We start from the raw sequence: 24,506 nt of genomic DNA on the forward strand, positions 1-24,506 counted from the left end.
AGGGTTGTACTGGTACCATGACCGTTCCCTTGGTATCAGTTACACAATTACAAAGCATTATCTTTTGATCCCCAGGTGGTGATTCAAATAATTTAAGTAGGTATGATTTATACATAAAGATAATACCACTAATTCTTAGTTCTGTATTTTCCCCCCTTCTTTATGGAGGGATTGCCTAATTTTTTTCCCCTTAGATATTAGGTTTAATTAGACACAGCAAACTTTAGTGGATAGTTCATTTGTATTAAGCTTTAAAAATTGAACATATTATCCAAATAGTAGCAAAATTTCTATAGAAATACATTGTACAGTTTGATTGAAGGAGCTTTAATCACATGTTAAAAGAGATTCTGTATATGCACATATGGATGATTGGTCCTTTGTGTTAAACCTCGTACCTATACATGTCTTTGATATTTGTCTTCTTGACATCTGCAGCAAAACTGTTAATTGGAGGTTATTATGGTCTCGTGGGAACCTGTTAGATACCGGCCTTGTATGTTTTTCCACCTGTGGCCAAAGTGCCATCTCTAAATTTGTTTGAGTGTATTGAGGTGTATATATCTTAAGCTAAATTCTGATTCCTGACAAAAGGCACCTTAGAAGCGCACTGAGGCCCTGCAGAGTATCAGCAGTTCCACTTCTGTGCTATGAGAGACATCAGAGATAGTTCCAGTAAAGGTACTCTTGGGTTCAACTTAAGATTTTTTAAAAGACTTAATACTCAGGCCTTACTTCATGAGACTACTTACTGACTCAGAGTTGAATTCTTGGGTCTTACACTTGGGGCTGAGGCCTTGATGAGTTATGATGAGGTCTGTAGCCACATGGAGCTAGGCCTTCTTTTGGTTTTAATGGTATCCTGATATTTAGATAAAATAATATGAAGAGCTTGTTTATTGAATAATGCTATATTCTAAAGTTTCGCTCGATATTTTACATATATTTTCTTTGACCCTTACCATAAACTTGCAGAAGATGTGGTATTACTCTCTTTTTGCAGGTGAGGTAACTATAACCTGTAGAGGTCTAGGAGTCACCCAGAGTTTCTTGGCCAGTAAGTAGAGGAGCTGGAATTTGAACCCCTGGGTCTGACCTCACAAGCCATGTTTGTAAACTGTTACTAACTTATGGTCTTAAGGTGATGGAAGTGTTTTACTGTAAGATATATATATATCTTACATATATATCTTATATATATATATATATATATTTTTTTTTTTTTTTACTACTGTTAGCATTTTGAGTGTATTTGCAATGTTAATATCTTCTTATAGAGGCAGAAAGTTTGGGTGTGCATATGGAACCAGAAATTTTTCAGAGCCAAAAGGAACTATTGTATTTTACTTAAGTAAATTGTCCAAAAAAAAAAGAAAAAAAAAAAGAAAGAAAAAGGAAAAGGGAGAGAAAAAAGAAACAGTCTATCTAGTGAAATTTTTTTGAATTAAAAAAAAAACATGTAAAAGAGCTAAAAACAAAGTTGAACATGTAAGTGGAATTTTATTTCAAAAGAGAATTTTTGTTATCAAGCCTGTCATCTCATTTTCTTGAAGGAAACTGAGGCTTTGCTCTTCCTTCAAGGAAATCTCATTTGCTGATAGCTATGACCACCTCTCCTGACTTCTGTTCCAGTGCTCTTTCTACTATATTGTGCCAGTGCTCTGAATGGCTGGGGGAATGGGAGTTGGTTGATGGTGAAGAGATAGATTTATAGTTTTAGCTGACTTCTTTTTAAGTGAAAATTATAAGCTCAGAAGTTCATACAAGTTTCTAGGAGAGGGGAGTATTTTTGTTTTCTGCCTTTGTGGCATTAACTATAAACGGTGGCTCCATGATAACCAAAGGGAAGTTAGCAAGTTGATGCAGCAAAATGACTTGATAAGCAGACCACTGGTTTATTCAGGCTATTGGTGGTAAAAATAGAGTGGATTCCTTTTTTACTCACTCATCTATGATTACTCTGAGTCCTGGAGTAAAGGAGGATAGCACCCAGGTCTAAGTAATCTTAGGAAACCTACAAAATTGGAGGGAAACATACAGAGCTATTATGTTGAATCACCCGAACAGGCTCAAGAATGGATGCCTGAAAATGAAAGGCTGGGACAGATTAAGTCTGGATTGATGTAACTGCCTCCCCCAGAATTTGTGGTGCAGGGAAAATTGAAGTTTGCTGTTAGTATTTTCTTTTCTTTTCTTTTTTTTTTTTTTAAGATTTTATTTATTTATTCGACAGAGATAGAGACAGCCAGCAAGAGAGGGAACACAAGCAGGGGGAGTGGGAGAGGAAGAAGCAGGCTCATAGCGGAGGAGCCTGATGTGGGGCTCGATCCCATAACGCCGGGATCACGCCCTGAGCCGAAGGCAGACGCTTAACTGCTGTGCCACCCAGGCGCCCCAGTATTTTATTTTCATATATATTTGAGGAGATACCTAATATTCTGTGCAGGGAGGAGAGCCCATTTATTATCATTTCTTAAATAAAATACTTTATTTCTATGTAAAAACGAATAGTAAAGTTCTAGAGACAGGGACTGTGCTAAGCTCTGGGAGTCCAAGATGGAGAAGATACTCTCAATGCCCTCAAAGAAATGCATATTCCAGTAGTAGGAAAGATTTATACATCAAGAAGTACAAGAAAATGTGGCTCTTGTTTAATCATAGGGGTACTATTACCCCAATTTTACTGTTGTGGAATTCCCTTGAGATCTTGTCAAAGCATTGGCTAGGTAATGAATGTTCCTCATTTGGGTGGGACCTTTTCAGTATTAATGCAACCATGGATTACTGCACTGTGACCCTTAACCTCAATAACAGAGGCTGACCTGAGTGCCTCCTGTGTGAGAAGACCTGGCTAGGTGCGGGGACACAGCAAGCCAGTGACATACAGGTCTGCCCTTGGTGAGCCTGGAATCTGGGAGGGGAGACACACCCATAGGTGCTGAAGAGAATGTCATGGAGTGCAGTGACAGCACAGCACGGGGACAGCAGTGTGGAAGGCACTTAGGTACTGGGCACGGGGCAGAGTGAAGCAGGGTCAGTGGGTGTATAGTGGTGAGTGAATCTGCAGAGATAGAGAAGGTAACATTTGACATGGAACGTACAAGGATGGTTAAGATTTTTCCAGTAGAAACACATCAGATCACAGGGGACAGTAAAAGAATGGTAAATGTGACCAGAGAATAGGAAGTACAGCATTGCCCAAGATGGGGCTGAGAAAGCATTGTGGGAACCTATTGTGAAGGGATTTTGGTTCGATTCAAAAGGAATAAAGAAGTGATATTTTGAACCTGGCTAATGACATAGTATCTCTACTTTAGAAAGATAGAAGACTAGTTTGGAGAAGGCTATCATCTTCCAAACAGTAGATGATGAGGCCTTGGAGAAGCCCAGAGAGGAGACATGAGACACCCTACAAAAAGAGTTAGGATAAGAGCAAAGGATTGGAGGCAGCAAAGACCCCTGAGGATTCTGTCTGGGGTGACTAAGTGGGTGGTCAGCTCTGAAGGGGAAGCAGGGCAGTAAGCGATGAGCTTGTTTTTAGGCATAACAAGAAGTTGGAGACCCTACCTTTGCAAGGCTTCAATATGAAGACAAGTAGCTGGAGCTATAGATCTTGGTATAGCTGAGACGTCAGATGTTTTGAATTAGATAGAGATCTATAAAGCAGCTTATGAGAAGTAATTGAAGCCCTAGGACTGAGTACATTACTGAGACAAAGGAAGAGTAAGAAGAAAGGGGACCAATCACAGAACCTTGAGGACTATCATAATTAGAGTTACAATTCAACAAGAGGAGATGAAGGGCCTCTAAGGAGATTTAAGGTCCCCATTTGGAGAGAGAGAGTTTTAAGAATGAGGATGTAGCTGACATAATAGATGATCAAGTAGGAGGAGGACAAATAGTGTCATTTATGACTGCAGAGGGAGCAGTTTCAGGGAAGGATGAGGACAAAAGGAATAGCGAGTGCAGTGGGGGATGACACAGGGCTCCATATACACTGTCTTACAAGAGAGACATGCAGTACCAACCTAAGAAGAAATCAGTTTAAGAAAAACAAACTGTCATCCCATCTAGCCCCTGCTCCAGAATGGGGAGGACAGCTGAGTTTGTAAGATGAGAACAATGAAGAAAAGAAAGAGGGAGGAGAAAATTAATTTATTTTTATTTTATTTTTTTAAAGATTTACTTATTTGAGATTGAGAGAGAGAATGGAGAGTGTGTGTGAGCAGGGGGGTGGGAAGAGGGAGCGAGAGAATCTCCAGCAGATTCCCCACTGAGCTCGGAGCTGGATGCAGGGCTCCATCTCATGACCCTCAGATCACAACCTGAACCACAAGCTGAAACGAAGAGACGGGCGCTTCACTGACTGAGCCACCCAGGCGCCCCGAGAGGAGGAAATTTAAAGAGCAGGCTTCTGGGTGACATATAAGCAGGTAGGAGTAAGATGAGAACAGGTGGTGGAGTTAGCTTTAGGAAGAGATGATTCTTCCTTGGAGGCAATAGGGGCAGAGGGGCAGGGTGAGTGAAGATACACCTTATGAGGTTGAATGAGAGGGAGGTTGTAGAAGGGACATACGGTATCTTTGGTTCTTCTCTTCCCTGCTTGCTTTGCCTCAGCCTCCCATGAAGTAGAGGGTAGAGTTATAATCTGAAAAGGAGGTAGTGCTGAGGGTATTTGAAAAACATAGAAAAGTGACAACTTCTTAGAAGAATGTGGGAACTTTGAAGGGCAGAATTTAGAGCCCACTCAGCTGAGTTTGAAAAACAGCTTTAAGTACAAGCCGGTGAATTGAGTGACTTGGTTTTCTCTGATACCGCTGGGACACCTGGATGTTAAAGTAGTAGAAACAAGTGGTTGGGAATCGCCAAAACAAGGTAAGATGTGGGAGGAAGTTGAAGGTATTGCTTTTAAGTCAGTGGTTCTCAAACTTTGGCCTGGTTAGTATCAATGGATTGCTGGGCACTGACCCCAGTTTCTGACTCAGAGGATTTGTATTTCTAACAAGTTCCCAGGTAGTGCTGATGCTGCTGGTCCAGACTTAAGCTTTGAGAACTCCTGGCTTAGAGTTTGGCGAGAAGGTTAACCATGGATGGCAGGCCAGGGAGGGAGGTTCGGAGAATCCAGGAAGGGACTGAAGGACTGAGAATGAAGATGGTGGTGCCAGGGCAGGGTTACAAATGAAGACAACACAAGTTCACTGGCTGTAAACTTGGGATAAGTCAAAGGACAGAATCTTGAGTTCAGAGAGAATTCCAGACTGTAAAGCTTTGGAACTGGAGCTTTCAGGTGATGTCTATTGCATGGCCCAGAGCAAGCCTTTTCAAAGTATTGGTCTTACAAGAGATACAGAGCTTATATCTGAATATAGCTACTTCCTGGTTTGAGAAAGTCTTGTAGCTGGGTATAGTCATGCAGTTGATTTGCATTCTGGCACAAGCTCAATTCATAGACTGCTACCATTCACAGACCTGAACAGGTGCACAGGCCACACTTGGGAGTGTCACTGGCCTGGAGTATGGACTCTGGGGTGGGGTATTAGTTAGAGGTCCAGGATGTTTTTTGGATGGTGAGGAGAAGAGTTCTTCAGAAATATAAAAAAGAATTTCTGATTTTTTTTTTAAGATTTTATTTATTTATTTGAGAGAGAGCGAGTGAGAGAGAAAGCACAAACTGGGGGAGGGGCAACGGGAGAGGGACAAGCAGACTCTCCACTGAGTGGGGAGCCTGAGGCAGGGCTCGATCCCAGGACCCCGGAATCATGTCCTGAGCTGAAGGCAGATGCTGAACTGAGCCACTCGGGTGCTCCCAAAAAAGAATTTCTGGAGACTGATCAGTGATCACAGGACCAGAATGGGAAAAGGACAGGAGAGCCACATGACCTGGGATCAGAGACTAAGGTCTATTGAATGATGGTCTCAAGCTACAGTTGGGTGGAAGGATGATAAGCATGTAGTCCTTTCAAGTCTGTGGGTGGGGTGAGGGATTGTGAGAAGGGATGATCTTCACTCAACAGGGACACTAGTAATAACCTTACCGGTCTGTGTTCCGTAATCTTTTTAGGCAGATTATGTGTGAGCATTTTTTTTTTCTTTTCAAATTTTTATTTAAATTCTAGTTAGTTAACATATCGTGTAATATTGGTTTCAGGAGTAGAATTTAGTGATTCGTCACTTATGTATAGCATCCAGTCCTCATCATAAAAGTGCCCTCAAGACCCATCACCCATTTAGCCCATCCTCTGCCAACCTCCCTCCGTCAACCCTCAGTTTGTTCTCTATCATTAAGAGTCTTTTATGGTTTGTTTCTCTCTTTCTTTCTTTTTTCCCTCCCTCAATATGTTCATCTGTTTGTTTTTTAAGATTTATTTACTTGAGAAGGAGAGAAAGGGTGTGAGTGAACAGGGGCTGATGGGAGAGAATCCCAAGCAGATTCCCTACCTAGCGAGGAGCCTGCCGTGGGGCATGATCTTAAGACCCCAAGATCATGACTTGAGCCAAAATCCAGAGTTGGGTGCTCAACTGACTGCACTACCCAGGTGCTCCTCATGTGTTTTGTTTTTTAAATTCCACATATGAATGAAATCATATGGTATTTGTCTTTCTCTGACTTATTTCGCTGAGCATAATACACTGTGGCTCCATCCACATCATTGCAAATGGCAGGATTTCATTCTTTTTGATGGCTGACTAGTATTTCAGTGTGTGTGTGTGTGTGTGTGTGTGTGTGTGTGTAAATAGGCATTTTTAAGTCTTGTTTCCACAGAGGCTGTGCAGGAACAAAATTTCTCTTAGTTGATGGGTATAATCAAGCAGTGCACTGACAGGCATTCTGGGTTCCCTTTTACTAGATGAGGGAGAAGTTGGGAACTGAAAACATGGAGGACACACTGGCTAAGCCATTGTTAGGGCAAAATTTTCTTGTGAGAAGCATATATTAGACCATTTAAACATTTTTTTTTAATTTTCTGTGGTAACTTTCCACAAGCTAACAATTATTTAAGTCTAAGCGTCTTTCCATAAATGTATGATGAATCCTACCTCGTCTGTTTGGTAATTGTATGAAAATTTTAATTATGGTTTCCTGAAGTATCTTCAGCTAGTAAATAAAAACATTTCTATAGGAAAATAAAATTTGTTCTCTTATGTACCATTCTTCCCCTATTTAATATCCAACTTAATACCCGTCGTCTAAGACTAGAGGGGCTGTTGGAGGAGGGCCTAAAGCTACAGGAAGGGGCAGTAGAGAAAAGAGGCAGAGGAAAATGGTGGTTGAGAGCACAGGCTCTGGGCAAACCCAGATTCATGGGATGGCCTTAACACTTACAGACTCTGACCTTGGCCACGTGAGTCTGAGGCCTTGGATTCCTCATGTTCAAAAACAGGATAACAGTATTTTTGAAGTTGTTAGGATAAATGAGCTTTCTTAGAGTAGTAAGTCAGGGCCTACTACATAATAAGCATGCCGTCATTTTAACTATTTTTATCATTAACATTATATTGTTATTAAGGGAAAGCGTAGTCCTCGAAGTCACAAAAGTCTGTATTGGCATCTCCTTTTTCTTAGTTCAAGAAGTTATCTGACCTTGAATAAGCCATTTGATATTTCTGCGAGGCCTTCTCCTCAGTAAATGAGAGTGGTACCAACTACCACAGGGGTCATCGTGAAAATTAAATGATCTAAGTATGTAACATGTTTGGTGTGATATCGTCTTTGCCAGCAAATGTTTGCCTTTTTTCCTGCTTTTAAGCTTTAGGTTTCTTTGCTTTCTAGTCGGGCCTGGAAAAGAGCATAGACCAGGCTGTGGAAGAGTGGAACATCGAGAAGGCTGAGGAACTCAGCAACCAGCTAGCTACTCGAGAGGTGAGTCAACTGTAGTAATTCCAAATTTTCTAAAATGAATGTACATTCTTTTTGTGACCATGAGTTAAGTTTGTTATTCAAATATTTGATCTTAGCTTTGTTTGCTTGTTTGTTTGTTTTTTAAGTAGGCTCCACGCCCAGTGTGGAGCCCAGTGTGGGGCTTGAACCCCACGACCCTGAGATCAAGACCTGAGCTGAGATCGAGTCGGATGCTTAACCGACTGAGCCACCCAGGCGCTCCTCAAATATTTGATCTGAGATTTTCCTTTCTGTCCATTTCCTTCCCACTCATGCTGCCATTTATTTTGAAGTGCTGGGTTTTATTTTTGTCTTTAATGTTTTTAAATTATTCTGGTCTAAAACTTATGGTGGAAATAATCCATGATTGATATTCAACCCTAGATTTCACCTAGTTCAGAGAGTTTTTTGCCAGTTATGATTAAAAGACTAGCTTTCTGGGGCGCCTGGGTGGCACAGCGGTTAAGCGCCTGCCTTCGGCTCAGGGCGTGATCCCGGCGTTACGGGATCGAGCCCCACATCAGGCTCCTCTGCTATGAGCCTGCTTCTTCCTCTCCCACTCCCCCTGCTTGTGTTCCCTCTCTCGCTGGCTGTCTCTATCTCTGTCAAATAAATAAATAAAATCTTTAAAAAAAAAAAAAAAAAAAAGACTAGCTTTCTTTTTCCATTTGCATCTTTAATTCGGTTTAACTCTCCCTGAAGGCAGCTATGTGTTCTAATGTCACATCTCAAGGTTTTCCTCGCCCTCGCTTCCCCAGATGCTTTCTTACTGCATATTCTAAACTTTTCCCTCAGCCCTAAATAATTTTCAGCTTTTAAAAACTTATAGTCTAGAATATAAAACTAATAGATATATTGAATATTCTTTTTCCAAGTACACAAGGCTTCCAGAAGATTTTGACTTGCACCTTTTGGGGGCGCTATTTCTCCAATTGCTGCCTGGTGTCAGTAGGCAAAGTCAAACATAGAGTAAAGAGGTCATATCGGCATATGTTGTGTTGTTGTTACTGTGTTTTGTGATTTTTTTTTTTTTTTGTCCTTTTTAGGGAAAAAGTTCTACCATACCTTTCTTTTTTAGTGTATCCCTATGTTCTCCACCTTACTCTTAAACTAGACTCCCTGGGGTCTAATTACATGGAGAGCACCGTCAGTCGTCTGTGCAAACGACTGGCCACGTGCTCTATTCTTTCTTACTCACCTGCAGGTGAGCATTTGTTTTAAACAGACTAGTGACGAACTTAACTATTTCAGTAAATTCTTCTGTGCAAGCACCATTTTGCTCTTCCATCTGCTGATGACAAAAAAATCCACTGTTGATTGCTGTTTGTTGGTTTGTTTCCTATTTTTGGGTGCTGGCTGTAAGTATCTTGGGAGTTGTATGTTTTTATGTAGGGAAATAAACAAGTCCAGAGTGAGGCTTTGGGATTCAGAAGTTACCTTTTTTCCCACTAGCCTTTAAGATCAGTTGTCGCAGTAAATACTTCTGTGTGTAATGTGTCTGTGTACGTGTGCTTATTTATTAAATGGCTAATCTACAGGCAATTATGAAGCTTGGAGCTTGAGTTTGGGACTTAGGCAAGAAGCAGCATAAACAGCAGTTAGGGGGCCTTTCAAAAAGTGACATTTTTAAAAAAATTGTTTACTTTTTTCTTGTAAGATTCATTCTTCCCTTCCCAGCTTACAACATTTCTTGTACTTTAAGTTTGACATTTGCTCTCTTTCATCTTTAAAGTGGCCATATTTTGATTTTATTGATTATAACATTCATTGGCTGTAATAGCACTGTATCACTCTTTTCAAATAGAATGATTTAGGTGTTAACATTTTGTAAAATACTTATTCATTTTAGTGCACGTGTGTGCATGAAAGAGAGAGAGCATGCACATGGGTGTGCAAGCATGGGGTGGGGGGGCAGAGGGAGAGGGAGAGAGAATCTTGAGCAGACTCTATGCAGAGCCCCACGGGGGGCTTGATCTCATGATCCTAAGATCATGACCTGAGCCAGAACTGAGTTGGACACTTAATTAATGACTGTGCCACCCATGCACCCCTATTACATTTTAATAAAATGAATTTGATAGTATGTTGAATGGTATCACAACCTCGATAGGATTTAAGTGTCAGTTGGCCGCTATTAGAGTGGCTTCTTTAGCTTGGTATGTACCTGGCACAAATCAGCTTTGTGTTAAAGACCATCTTTAAAATTCTGTTCAACAGTAGAGCACTTAATGTTTGTTGGTATTTTGGTACCTGGAACTTACTTTTCCATACAACTGTTGTTAGAGGTAGTGATTAAATCTTGGGTAGTCTGCAAGTATACACAATATAGCAAATTATATCAGTATCTCTCATCTTCAAATTTTGGGGAGTTGACCCTGAAATGTCAGAGAAGGGTGGGGAGCGACGTGCTTTGTAGCTGGAAGAGTCCAGTGGGTACAGTAGATACGGCTGCAAGGATGAAGAGGAGTGGGCACAGTAGGACGTATGATGGAGGTAGTGGCTAACGCGGCATAAGTGGGCTTTCAGAATCTGAAAGGCACATAGGGCAGCAAGACCAACCACTAGTCTTAGTCACATCTCAACAGGTAGGTGTAGAAGCTTTTGGCAGCTTTCACTGAATATCCACCTCATTTGTGTCAGAAGCAAAACTTTCTAGAGAACCAGTCTTTAAATGCACCACTTAGGTCCATGTTGTGCCACATGTTTGAGCAGTTGTCTCTTGAATCCCTTTAAAAATTGTGGGTATCCGTGACTGTTTGCTGTCCAGCAAATGCTATACCGTCAGCATGTGGCTGATCTCTGAGATGACTGCATAGTTCCAGTAAAGCTAAGGATGGAAGCATGATAAAAGCAGCAGGGCCTTAGGGTTTGGCTTCCTGATTGTTTTCAGAGACACTGTAGACTTCTTTGTCTTTACCTCTCCCTCAAGGATCACAGGACTCAACAAACTGATGTCCCTATGTCATTGTTTGTCCATTCTTCCTTTTGGAAGACCTGAGACTTGTGTATTATGTGATCTCTACCAACTAACAAGGTGACTGTGACTCAGCCAGAGGCTCCGGGTCAGTAAGTTTTCTCAGATCTTGGCTTAGTAACGAGAAAGAATAAGGCAAGGGCTAGTCTGCAGCATTAAAATGTGGGCTCCGCATGACCCGTCCGTGGCTGGCTGTTTTTGTCTTTTCCTGTTGATAAGCACTTCTATCTGAGGCAAGGGGAATTCAGAGAGAAGCATTTACTTTACTGCAGGCTCTGTGTTTTTCTAGGTAAAGTTAGTAATGCGGAAATTTTAAGAGTTGCATACATTCTATTTTTTTAAAAAGTTTTATTTTGAGATAATTTTAGACTTTCAGAAAGTTGCAAGGTTTGCAAAAAGATTTTCTGTTTACCTTCACCTAGATACCCAGGATGTACTTTGATGATGAACATTTACTTTGCCATTCTAATTTATAGATTAGAATATAATTTAGATTTGCCAAATGTCTCACTGATTTCCTTTATAGCAGAAAGAATAGTTTCTTTTTCCTGGTCTAGGACATTGCATTTTGTTTTCATGTCTCTTTATTCTTCTTGAATCTGGAAAGTTCCTCAGTCTGTCTGTATTTCTCAAGATGTTAGCATTTTTGAGGAGTAGAGGCTAGTTATTTTGTAGGATGCCCTTCAATTTTGGTTTGTCTGCTATTTCCTCATGCACTTTCGGTAGGAATATCGCAGAAATGATGCTGTGTCCTTCTCAATGCAAGATATCAGGAGACACATGATTTCTGTTTGTCCCATTTATTGATGATGTTACTTTGAGTTTTTGGTTAAGGCGGCGTCCCAGGTTTCTCCACATTATTATATGGCTCCTGTTTTCCCATATGTAATTAATAAGTCTCTCGTGGAGAGATGGGAGATAATTTGAGACTATGTAAATATTCTATCTGTCATTATACTTTACCCACTAGTTTTAGCATCTACTGCTGATTCTTTTCCTGTTTGGGACAGTTATTATTGTGGTTGCCAAACTAGATTTTTAAAACATTATTTGCTTGTACTTTTCGTCTTTACCTGGCAAACCAGACCTAAAATTTGTCTTAAATGAGCTATCGGATTATATAATCTTTTATGTATATGTTAAGTCTTGCAGTAAAACCTGGACAGTTGAGAATTGGAAATAGTTGCTTTAAATGATGCTCTGGGAGGGGACAGGGTCACCGTGGTCTCGTGCTCACTAGCAGTTGCGTGTAACTCCCTCCTTACCTCTGTCAGGGAGCGCTCGTGAGATTCCTTGCCCTGCCTTTGGAAGCTGCGTGTCCGGATGTGCAGAAGTCAGGATGTCCAGCCTCAGAGATGTGTGTTTTCTTTGAGGATATTAGGTTTCTTTTTTTGTGTTTTGTTTCGTTATACTGCTGTTGTAGAAATGTGAATGGCATAGCACTGACTAGGTATTTTCTATTTTAAGAATGTTATTTCCTGTTACCTTTATGATAAATGAGATTGCTTCAGAAATAAAGGATATTTTCATCACTTGCAGGGATACCAAACATTTTTTTCAAGTGGTTTTTTTTTTTTTAACTTCCATACAAATATAATGCCTGATTCTAGTAAATAAATTAAACTTACTTAGTGTGGGGTTAAGGAATTCTGATAAAAAGAAAAAGAAAATGTCTTCTATTCTTTTCCTTGTATAAATGGCAAAACATCCGGAAAGTGTTTGCTGTTCAGACACAGACGTTGGAAAGATACTGATGCCGTGTTCGTTAAAACACCTGTGAAGAATAACTAAAGTAATCAAGATGGAATTCTTGAATAAATAGTTTAGTTTGAGGTTTAATTTTTCGTATTTATCCCCTTGGTGCCAATCACCATGGATATGAGAGATGGGATTTTGAGAAGTAAGTAATTGTGAGTTTGGGGCAGAAACCCTTTATGAATTAACTGTATACGTGCATGGTAGGTGTCCTTTTGGAAATCAGGTATATTGGTTTTTAATCAGTTCCGTTTTCTTTTTTCAAGAAGCAGTGACTGGGACCTGCTGATAAAGCCTTTGCTCAGAGGCACAGATCCCAGAGTTCTTAAAGCCTTTTCCAACCATAATAAGTGAAACTAATTTTTGATGTTTAACATTTATAAGCCTGTGAAACCAATAGGGCAGCACCAGTATTGAAAAAAAAAAAAAAATGAAGCCAAAAGTAGAACCATGCCTGCGAATGGGCCTTGAAATAGTTCCTCAAAAAACAAAAAACAAAAACAACGGTGTTGCGTTTGTCCACGCACTATCATTGTGGCATAGCAAGTGCCTGTTTTTCCAGAATCACATTCCCTTAAATTAACGATCACATCAAGGATATATATTTTCTGGTTTGAGGGGACAGCTCAAATTCACATGTTTGAAGCCTAGATTCTGCTAACATCTTTGGTTTTTGCCATGTAGTAACGTAGTTGCCTTGGGACTCTCCCTCCTGTTGATTAAATACTTCTTTGTCGTCAACAATGTTGGAGGAGAGATAGTGGGAAAATATACTTGGGTTTGTGTCATATTGATGAAACTGTCCTAGTTAAAAAAAAAAAAAGTTGTTTTTAAAAAAATATATCAGTTTTACATACACACAGAGTATCTGAACATATTTGTGGATTGTTAACCTTAGGCCTGAATTGGAAGTATATTCCATTCATTGATAGTGATCCTTAAAAATTCCGTCCTCTGGTACTGGTCTTTTCTGACACATTATCCAGATTATACCAATTTATAGAAGTCAGTAGAAACACATATTTTAAAATCAAGTGCTAAAGCCTCTATTTAATTAAGTACGCAACACTTAGGTTGAATGTCACGTTTTGGAAAGAGAATTTTTCTCTAGGCATCTTCACGTTAGCCCACCGGAGATAAAGGAAACGCCCTTGGTTTGGCAGCAGTTTCTACCATGGAATGAATCACATCTACATTAACTAGGTATATTGCTCAGGTTGATTTCATTTATAACTATACAGTGTCAGAATAGAAATGAATGGGAAAGAGAGGTTGCCTGTGAATTTTGTTTGAACTTTGTATAGTTTAATGTCCTTAAAGATTACTTTTTCTGTAAATGACTCCAACAGGATGGTCTTTGGCAGCACCAACTAAACTTAATTCTTTGAAAACACCAGTGCTTCGTGTTGTAACATGATGATTATTTTGTGTAACCTAGAAAGAGCATTCATTACATTGGCAGTATGAATTAAACTGAGAAATAATTTTTAATTTTGTGAAATTAAATAAGACGACTTAAATTCTTTGATTCCGAAACATAGGTAAAGTTAATAATGTTGAAATATGGATAGTTTGTTAATATTTAAATAACAAAGGTGGGAATGGCCTTTAAAAAAAACCAACTAATGTTTGAATTAATTGAGTTGTGTTCTTTCCTGTTAAATGAAATGCCCTCTAATTTGGGGAGATTATTAACTTGTCGCTCTGTTTCTAGAGCATTTTCCTAAAAAATCTGGAGGTGTTCTCATTGAAGAGGGGCAGATATACTTTGGAGGAGGTGGTTGCTGCATTTTAGGTTCACATCTAAGAAGTGGTCCTTTCTCAGAAGGGCCGTGAGTGCTCCTGCACTTGCTCTCGCGTTCAGAATTTTCCAGTGCACTGCATTGTTCGGCTTTAGTTTCTCTGAGAGGACTCTGGCTGCAATTCACTCTTTTCATTTTGCGTTTTAGTTTTATGTTGATGTACATGCAGTGCTGTCCTAATGGAATATGAGCTGGAGTCACCTCACCCTCCCCAGATAATACAATTTTGGCAGATTTACTTGTCAGAGTACCTGGAACGTTATCATGTGTGGGGTTCAGAATTGAGATGTTTGTTTAAATTTTTGAAATAGAGATTCTGTCAAACTTGGTAAGTTTAAAGTTACTTTTCGTCAGTGCTATTTTCAAAGCTCTAATATGTTTGCATTATATACCAAAAAAAAAAAAAAAGCTGAATTGAAAGGCATATTACAATGAAGCAAATCTTGTCATTCTGAGCTCTTTTATTCTATAATCTAGAGAGCAAAATTATTTTCCTTACATTTTCGTGAATACTTTTTTTGGGTAGAAATACCTTAACAACCATGTTTCCAAAGGTAAAACAGTTCATTCAGATGTGAAACTGAATGTATATTCCAATTAGCTATTCTAAGAATTTATCATTGGAACGTGTGACTCTAAGAAGGATGGCAGGTACTTTCTGTTTTCTTAATTATTGTAATCTCTTGCCACTGAAGATTGGGTATACAAAGTAAAATGCATTAAATATTATATATATATTAGATAAATAGATAGATTAGATATATAGAGACTCCAAAATATCCGTCTCAACATTTCATTTTTATAGAAAGGATATTATTTTTGTTTCTAGTACCAGGAGGTGTAGGTGAAGAATACATTATTCCATAAAATTCATTTAATGCCTGCAAAATATTTTTATGTCTGTCTTTGAAATGTTACTGCTCTGCCTTCTGTCCCTTACTTTTTCTTTGTTGTTTTGTTTGTTTGTTTCTCTTTCCAGTTAGGAGAGTTAAGAACCATTTTCTTTGTGGTATATTTCACTGATTCGCAGCGGAAAGGAATCTAGGACACTGGGGAGAGAAGAGCCCTCACTGAGCAGCGTTCTGCTGGCAGCAGCGTGCTCAGCCACCTGGGGAAGTTGGGCCTTCTCTGCTGTGGGGGACTGTGTGTCTGTTAAGAATCATCTAGAACTGACTTACTTTCATTAACTTTGGTCATTTCTCAGTGGTTTTTTAATTTAAATATTCTTCTCTGTATCATTGTGTCGTTTGAGCTTAGGCCGGGGGGCTTTTAAATGGTGATTTGAATTCTTTGAAGCCTTGTTCTTAGTTCTTAGAAGGAATTTCAGTAATTTCACATAGATGAACAGTTAGCAGAGTGTATGGGAAATAAGCTGTGCCTGTCCAGGTAAGGGAAGGTCTAGCTGTTTGAATTCCTTTACACTGAGTTTAAAGATACATTCATTCCCATAAAAAAATTGTGTATAGCCTTGAAGTTGGAGCATGTTAATATGAGAAAAATAAAAATGGGGCTGAGTGATGGGTTTTTCTCGGGTTTTTAGGTGTACCTACTTAGATCTCCTTGCATTGAGGATGTCTTCTTTTAACCTTTGCGGTATGATTGGGTGCTCACCTAGAATGGTGTTCCTTATGCTCTCTTTTAATTATGTTTATCTGTGCTTTTAACAAACCTTAAGAAAAGATTTCAGATGTTACAAGTCTAATTAAAGAGACAGACAAAGCACAGTTTATACTGTAGATTTTTTCTGCAGTTCAATTAATCAGCATGTTTTCTCTTTTAATTAAAACCATTTTAGTAAATTAAAGCCCACAGCAAAACACATATATAATTTGTTTGTAATTAGCTCTTAATTGGTGGTAGTTGAAGCTTAGCACCCTTGGTTTCTTTCTTCATGATTGCCATTTTATTAGCAGCCAGTCATTAATTAATCTTTTTCTAATTAGCTTATAAAACTGTTGATGGCACATTATTGTAAATGTGATTTTAAGTTCAAAGCTTGTTAATAAGCTTTCTTACTTAGAAGAACAGAGATAAAGAAATTGCTGAAAACAGTACTACAGTTCTTTAAAAAAAAACTGTCTTTCTTATGGGGACTGTGTAAAGCATCTAACAGCTTATGGTTAATTTTTTAATGCTTTTTTTCCCCTTATGAATGGGATAAGTTGCTTGAATATAAATGTCTATATCCAGGAGTAATTTCAACAGTATAACATCTTTTCGCCCTCCTTTGGATTACTGTAATCTGCATATAATTTGAAGCCTTAATAGTCATCATTAAAACAGGTGTTATATAAACTATTTCACTGTGAAATCAAAGTTGAGTATAGTAATCAAAGTATATCTTCTTACACCTCATGGACCAAACACATATTATTTTTATAAATTGCAGGGTGAATCACATATGAGTGTATATATGTACACACACATACACATGGTATATATGATATGGGTTTATATAAGTATCTTTATGATGTGTTTGAAGAACAGGATTTGTTGGGTTATGCTTTGAAGTGTAAAAACTACTTGGCTTTTAACTCCTAGGCAGTTGAGGTATAAAAGTAAGTAATGGGTGTTTGCACAGTTGTACACACACAGATATATGTAGCACACGAACGTGTAAACCTGTGTGTGCACATTTTAAGATGACAATGAAATTAGTCTGTTTCTGTAACAAAACGACTTGATGTAGAAGTTGACTGGAGAGAGCATGGCTTGTTTGCAGTCAGCACAGCTTTGGCATCTCAGGTGTGACCATGGAGAGGTCCCAGTCCCAGTGCAGACACCCCAAATTTACTACAGCACATCACCACGTTACAGTGTAGTTTGAGTGAAACACCTTAGCACATCATATTCTTTATTGAAATATACTACTAATTTCATAAAACTCCTTAACTGCGTGGTGTTGTGAGCTATTTGCCAATATTAGTGCAGAGTTTCGAAAGTTCTAAAAAACACGAAGCATCATCAGTCATTGGAAGAGCTTTTTCTTATTTGCTTTTTGAACTTTCCATGTTATTTCAACTTTGGCTATTTCTTTGCTTGTTTTTACGAAGGCATTTTATGATGCCATGCAAGAGACACTAGAAAGGGATAGCTGACAAGGAAAAAATTAAAAATTGGATAAAAAGTAAATGAATAATGTCATATTACCAAAAAGATGAGAGGCTAATTTGTGCCGACTTTTTGCTAATTTTGTTCAAGCCTCAAAATGAGGAGCTGTCACCCGTTCTGTGTAGCACTGATGACAGTGCCAATGATCCATGAAATAAGCTGCCGCTGGCTTTGTTCTGATAAGAATGAACAAATCTGCACAATGTTCGGCTCCCAGAATCTCATTTTCATACTTGCATGCAGGCTAAAAGAAATAAGCTGTTTGCAGGCTTGATTAATCAGACATTGGAGGGGTTTTTGTCTCTTTGATCTCTTTCGTCTCCTAGGTAACTTGCTTGACATTAATGTTGAGCTTGAGTAAAGACAATCAGGAATTGTCGACCAAACTGATATAAAAATTAAAGACCTTAACACTTTAAGTACTCCAGTAATGGTTCCGCTTTACTTCAGAAAACATCTGTTTTCATTTAATTAAAGAACAAAAGAGAATGGCATAAATATTTTTCATAGAGACCTATTATTCCATAAAAAGTTAAAGTATGATAATTGGTATTTTTAAATAAGTGCCTTGAAAGTGTTCAAAAGGGAAGAAAACTTCATAAATCTGTTACAAGCTAGTAATTTTGAGATGAGTAAAATATTTTATGAAATGGATAAGAAGTTTACAGTTATGCTAGATTCAGCTGTTTGAATCAGATGCTTCAGATGATTATCGGCGAACTTTAGAATGGCACAGGTTTAGCAAGAAAAACCAACTTTATTTTGAAAGTTTGTCTTTTAAAAATCTCCACTATGTTACAAGATGCGCCGTTATATCTCTTTTACAACCCAATATGATTTACACATGCTAAACCTGTAAAATTGAAAGGAATTAAAAAAATGTCGCCGTGCATTTGCTTGAGGTTACGCAGACGCTTTTACAAATCTTCCAAGTGCCTGTAAAGATGAGTGCCCCAAGGGTCCAGCCAGGGCCCTGCTTTTCCAACCAGCTGAAGCCCTTATCTTAAATCCAAGCAAAGTACCATTAATCTTTTTGAAAGACCTTTTATGGCTTTTAATATATCCCAAATTAGAACATTTTACACCCTTGGTTCCTGAAATATGGTGATAAAAAGCCTTTAGAGCTTAATTTTCCTTACCGCTTGCTCTGACCAATTTGCAGTTCTTTGTGATAATGTTTAGACACCTTAATTAAAATGCAGCAAAATATTGGACGTTCTATATGGAAAATGCTGATACTTTGGCTACACATACAAGAAATTCCGTATATATTTTTATTCATTTTAAATGTTTTCTTTCCACGTTGTGTTGCTGTAGTTATCTGATGACCCGAAACGTTTGTTGTTGTTGTTGTTGTTGTTGTTTTAATATGAAAACCATTGACCAAGCTTTTGTGATGTTTACTTTGGGCATGAAGATGCATTTTTCTTTTTACAGAAGTGAAAGGGGGATTCTTGTTGGCCTATGTTATTTGTAATACTGGAACATAGCGCGATATTCTTTTATCTTCGGGAACTTGAGTTAGGCATCTTGCCTGGGAAAATGAGTTTCTTCTCAATTGTCTCTTCCATAGAAGATCTTATTATCCCTTCATATTTCCAAATATTTCTGTTCTTTTTTCTTTCTCCACAGGAATAAGTGAAACACATTTTAAGCATGTGAAGGACACAAAATTGATACGACTTTTCATCATCATTACAAGCTAAAAAGATTCTTTCTGTAAAATACATAGACCAGGCTTATTGAATGTTTATCAGTTGAAGAACATTCCATTTAACCTAACCCAGGGCAAAATACAGTTGGAAAATATACCTTTTATACGAACAGGTCTGTTTGAAAGTATTACCTATATACCCAGCCATTTATTATATTTACTTAGTCCACAGAAATGATGGAGCCCTCTCGTGTAAATATGTGTTTTATACATTTTAACGAATTATTTTTAATAAATTTAAACTATGTCTTATGGAATGTATGCTCTAACTCCTTCCTGTGATGCTGATTGTGCTGGCTTGGCCTTCATGTTGCCAGAAAACTAGAAGCTTTAACTCTCTTAGGGGATGTGACCATGTTGAGATGAGTCCCATTTGAATCAAACACATTGAGGTACTCTTCGGCTTATCGATCCCCAATCCAGAAAACCCATGTCGGGAAATTTTAGTAAGTTTAAAATGTAAGCTACATCTTAATGTACAACAGTTTTAGAAAATAATGTTTCCACATGCTTAATGGTACATGGCAGAGATGGTTCAGACCATTTTTGTTTTATCCTCCAAGTATAGGCTCAATTTAAATGTGAGATAAACTCGCCAAGTGGGACTTTTGTTGGGAGGTAGACTTGGCAAAACTATATCATATATCAAATTTGCGTTTGATACATAATACATAGGAATATAGCTAAATAGAAAAACGCAGAGTTCTACATTTTACCTTTTGAAGGGTGAGGGGCAGGGAAGATACTAAATACCCTACAGGAATGTGGAGACACGGCACACACCTTAACACAGGTAGCAAGCCGCGTTTTATGACAGTAGACGGTTCCTGAGGTACATCTCATGCTCCTCCGGGAGCCCACAGCTCCCCACGTTCCCAGCCGCCTTGCTTTAGGTGAGACTGTGTGAACAGTTGTGACCAGAGGACTCCAGGCAGAAACGATGTGTGTCACTTCTGGACTAAAGCATATAAGAGCCAGTGTGAGACCCTCTCTCCCTCTGCCGCAGCAAACTTGAAAGTGACCCGTTGAGACGCTGGTGCCACAGGATGGAGGAGAGCCCAGCCATGCCACTGCTGACTAGAAGCGAGATGAGAAATCACAGTTCAGCCAGCGGGATTTGGGCATTTGTCGGAGAAGCACAGTTTTGGCCAGCCTAACCTGACAGGCGCTGACCTGACCTTGGTGTTTCTGACAGATGAATAGTTTTTTAGCGGAATTCATCTTAATCATAAGTTAGCCACAGCGTCTTTCCAGTTGCATTTTCTCCGTAGATGGTGATGCTCTAGCCCTTTGATTCTTAGCCTTTTCTTAGTTGACTTATCTGAGCTTTTTCTGTGATGAAGACCTGGGAACAAAAAGACAACCAAGGGAAGGAAGCCAGTATTGAAACTGTCAGACAGTTAATGTCACTGACAACCCCTTCTGCCTAGCCCCAGTGCGAAGATGAGCGTGGTTTGGCCCCGTGCTGTGCCTCTAGCGCCTAGAACAGCGCCTGGCCCGAGAGTGCCTTTGTGCCCTCGTGGTGTTTGTTGAGTGAACCTTATCCTGTGAAGAAAGATGATGAAGGTAGTGGTGCTGATCATATTGGTGTGAATTCAGGGACTCTGAGGTTAGTCTGCCTTCTCAAGTGCTCTCCTAAGGCACACTTGATCCTTCTCTCGTCAGTGGCTTTCCTGTTGCTGTTGACCAGTTCTGCACTCCGGTTTGATTGTCAGGTTGCTTCCGTTCTTTACGTATATTCTTACCAGGACTAGAAAATGAAATCAGTGTGTGCTGTGCTTCAGAAACCCTCAGCAGTGCTTGATCCCTACTTGATTGTTTCGTCCTAAAGGAAACTGTTCTCCAGAATAAGCTGAAAGAAATCTCACTTCCCTAAATTGGCTTCTCGTACATGTGCTCTTAACTGGCCCACGATGCCGCACTGTTGGCCAGCAGCTCCCTGAAACTCGGGCTTTACCACATTGACCTGCCAGTGGCTTCTTTCTTCTCTTCCGTGTCTGTTGCCCACTCGGGTGCATTTGGGTGAGTCCAGAGATAGAAAGGGAAAGAAACATCAGAAGGAGACTTTTAGCCTTTGCTGTAAAGCTGGGTTCTTAGGAGATATTTTTGAGCTGTCCGTGTGGGCAGGCATTTTGAAAATCAGGGCCACTAAAACTAGAAGATCACCCTGCTTATCCTGGAGATACTTGGTGAAGAACAGTTCGGCAGCCAGGGAGCTGTGTAGAGAAAAATCTGCGAACTGTAGGTTATAGCATAGAGGCTGAAGGGCTGGAGAAGCACAGAAACAAAGACTGTTTTAGGTTGACTTAGAGAAGACTTCAGGGGAAGGGGGGGTGGGTAGGAAGGAGGCTTTGTTTTGATCGGACCTTACAGGACTGGGGCAGATGGGTGTCAGGCCAAGCAGGAACAGAGGGGCCCACAGAGGGACCACTTAGGTACTGTGGTCCTCATGCCCAGCCTTCTCTCCTCTTAGCACCCTCTATATTCTGTTTTCTCTCAGTGAATTGAAAGCTGTTGCCCATCATACAAAGTGCGTTTATGAAGCAGTAATTAGCTTTCCCATGTTTTATTAATCACATCTATGACTGCCAATCAGAGCTTCTGATCAGCATGAGATAACTGATGTGACCATACTGAGTTGCTATAATTCTAGCCCAGAGCAAAGAAACTTGATGTCTCTGTCAGTCTGCGCAGCCTTATCAGGGGTAAATTCCTGTTTGGCCTACTGAAATGCTGGAATAGCTTGAAGATCTTCATCATATCCTTGTGGACCCTCGAGGGCCCTTGGTTTGGGAAGGATTTCCATCCAGGAGACTGGTACAACCAGGGTGTAGGGTCTGTGGGAGGTAAGGGAAATATGGGCCGCGTCTGTGCATTCGTTCACTTTGCTGCTTCAAGGGGGCCTGAGCATAAGAATTTCTAATTTGTAGCTACGGCTTTCATACCCACGAGTTCTCCAGTATTTGTATGACTGTAATTCTTGTATTAGCTAGCATATTTCTTTTCACTTTTTTTGTTTTTCTCCTTTGTAATTCGTAGCTTGGTGTAAAAATTGCCAAGGCAGTTGCCTGCCACAACTTTGTAAAAGCCAAAAAGGAAGCTGAAAATTCACAGGTTGCCCGAAAAAAGAAGAAACTTGCATGGGGGTAAGTTTGTTGAAGACTTTTCGTTGTAATACTAGTAACTTCATAGGAATGACAGAAATCCTGGAATACATCGTACAAATCCAGTTTGTGTGTGATTGTTACTCATTTTGTTCTTTGTGTCTTTGCTGTGTGTTTATCATACTATAAATATGGAGGCATTTCTTCATCCTTTTTGATATTTAATTTGTCATCGATGGAGTATGTGAAAATGTTTTAAGTTTATTTTCCTGTGGTACTTTGTAAGCACGTTTAGGAAAGTATTTCAAAATAAATTGAGATTTCTGTGTTCTTTATTTTAGGTTTGAAGCAAAGAAGAGATGGGAAACAAAGAGCAACATGGGATATATGTAACTTGCCAGAATTCCTCAAGACATTTGCGTCTTGACTTGAGTCTTCAAACGCTCAGTTTACTGAAAAGATTTTCCTGCTTACATTAACTATGTCAGGAAACTGATAGAAATTGGAAAAATAAGCAGAAAATCTGGGAATTGATTATTAAATCTTTTCAGTCTTTTCCTAAAGTGTTCGTTCTATTGAAGTGAATGAGATGGGACATTCTGTTATTTGTACAAGAAATCTAAACATACACACCAGGAAAAAAGTTAGCACTTTGTTTGTTTATTTATTTATTTTTTTTTATTGAACTCTCCAGTATAAAATCAATTTTACTTTCATCCGTCCATTCGCTGTAGCATAGCCAGTGAGCTCCTTGTTCTTTCTTATCTGTACCCAGTGTAACAGCACTTATTCTGGAATCGTGTTTTTAAGATTGGCATTTGTTTATAAAGGATTAGTCATAAGTGCATGAGAGTCTCGATTGATACTGTCTTTACAAATGACTGTAATTATCTTAATGTTATAAAAGTAATTATTGGTTCTTTATTGGAGGCAGTAGAATTGATCTTTCACAGTTAAATAGTGAAAGCAATTGATGAATTTTTGTATACTTTCAGATAAAGTATTGTAATTTTAAAAAGGTCAGAATGTAGTATTTGGATGATGATTTAAATTCAGCTCTGCCTGGCAATGTCTTCCTAAATCTCTCTCTCAGCCTTATCATTCCTTAAATCATGAGATGGTTCTTAGAAGAGAAGATGTGTAATTGTACTAGACAGTTACAACTCTGGACGATATAACTTGAAACCTTCCAAGAACATAGTTTGTATTTTACTCCTCTTCCCCATTACTCTTTTTTTTTTTTTTAAAGATTTTATTTATGTGTGTGAGAGAGAGGGAAAGCGTGACCTGGGGGAAGAGCAGAGGGAGAGGGAGAGAGATCCCAAGCAGACTCTGTGCTGAGCATGGAGCCTGACATGGGTCTTATTCCCAGGACCCTGAGATCATGACCTGAGCGGAAATCAAGAGTTGGACGCTTGGGTCGCCTGGGTAGCACAGCGATTAAGCGTCTGCCTTCGGCTCAGGGCATGATCCTGGTGTTGTGGGATCGAGCCCCACATCAGGCTCCTCTGCTAGGAGCCTGCTTCTTCCTCTCCCACTCCCCCTGCTTGTGTTCCCTCTCTCGCTGGCTGTCTCTCTCTGTCAAATAAATAAATAAAATCTTAAAAAAAAAAAAAAAAGTTGGATGCTTAACTGACTGAGCCACCCAGGTGCGCCTCCCCATTACTTCTTAAAAGGTCAAATAAATTAATGAGGACAAGGTGGATTGGTGCTGTAGGAAGTAGTTTTCATTAGATGTATGTTTCAGAGACGTAACTAGAAGGGGCTTTGAGAAACCATGTAAGAAGCTGGCAAATCAGACTGGGTATCTGGTGGTTTGACATCTCCCTGCCCAGTGCTTAGCAGAGGTGAAGAACTGCTTATCACTGCTTTCATCAGTTCACCTCCCTTCAGCAAACCTCAGAGGTTTGCCAGCTGGCTGGTATAAACTTTCTCTGGGTTGATAATAAAAATTTGGGAACATTAGAAAATGAGTCATGATTATTGCTTTATTATTATTTTGTTACTTTTATACTTAAAATAGTAACAAAATTTTATTAATTTATGGTAACATATTTAATGTTTTCCCTATGTTTTGGGATAAGTAAATAACTAGTTGCTATTTAAGAGAACAAAAACCATATCTTGCTTCCACTTAGGTGAGAAGAGCCAGTATAGAAAAAGCAAG

General features: G+C 39.2%; 1 protein-coding gene across 3 annotated transcripts in view; it reads left to right on the forward strand.

Annotated features, from left to right (window-relative positions):
• Window positions 1–23,186, forward strand: part of FAM204A (family with sequence similarity 204 member A) — a 33,250-nt gene extending 10,064 nt beyond the window's left edge. For all 3 annotated transcript variants that reach the window (XM_008685027.2, XM_008685040.2, XM_008685033.2), the window contains exons 6-8: window positions 7,772–7,861; window positions 22,275–22,381; window positions 22,681–23,186. In XM_008685027.2, the coding sequence (XP_008683249.2) occupies window positions 7,772–7,861; window positions 22,275–22,381; window positions 22,681–22,732 (249 nt within the window). In that variant the 3' untranslated portion in view covers window positions 22,733–23,186. The remainder of the gene's footprint in view (window positions 1–7,771; window positions 7,862–22,274; window positions 22,382–22,680) is intronic.
• Window positions 23,187–24,506: the final 1,320 nt, after the last annotated feature.

Source organism: Ursus maritimus, unplaced genomic scaffold (assembly GCF_017311325.1).
Source record: "Ursus maritimus isolate PB19 unplaced genomic scaffold, ASM1731132v1 scaffold_7, whole genome shotgun sequence".
In the NCBI taxonomy this organism is placed as follows: Eukaryota; Metazoa; Chordata; class Mammalia; order Carnivora; family Ursidae; genus Ursus; species Ursus maritimus.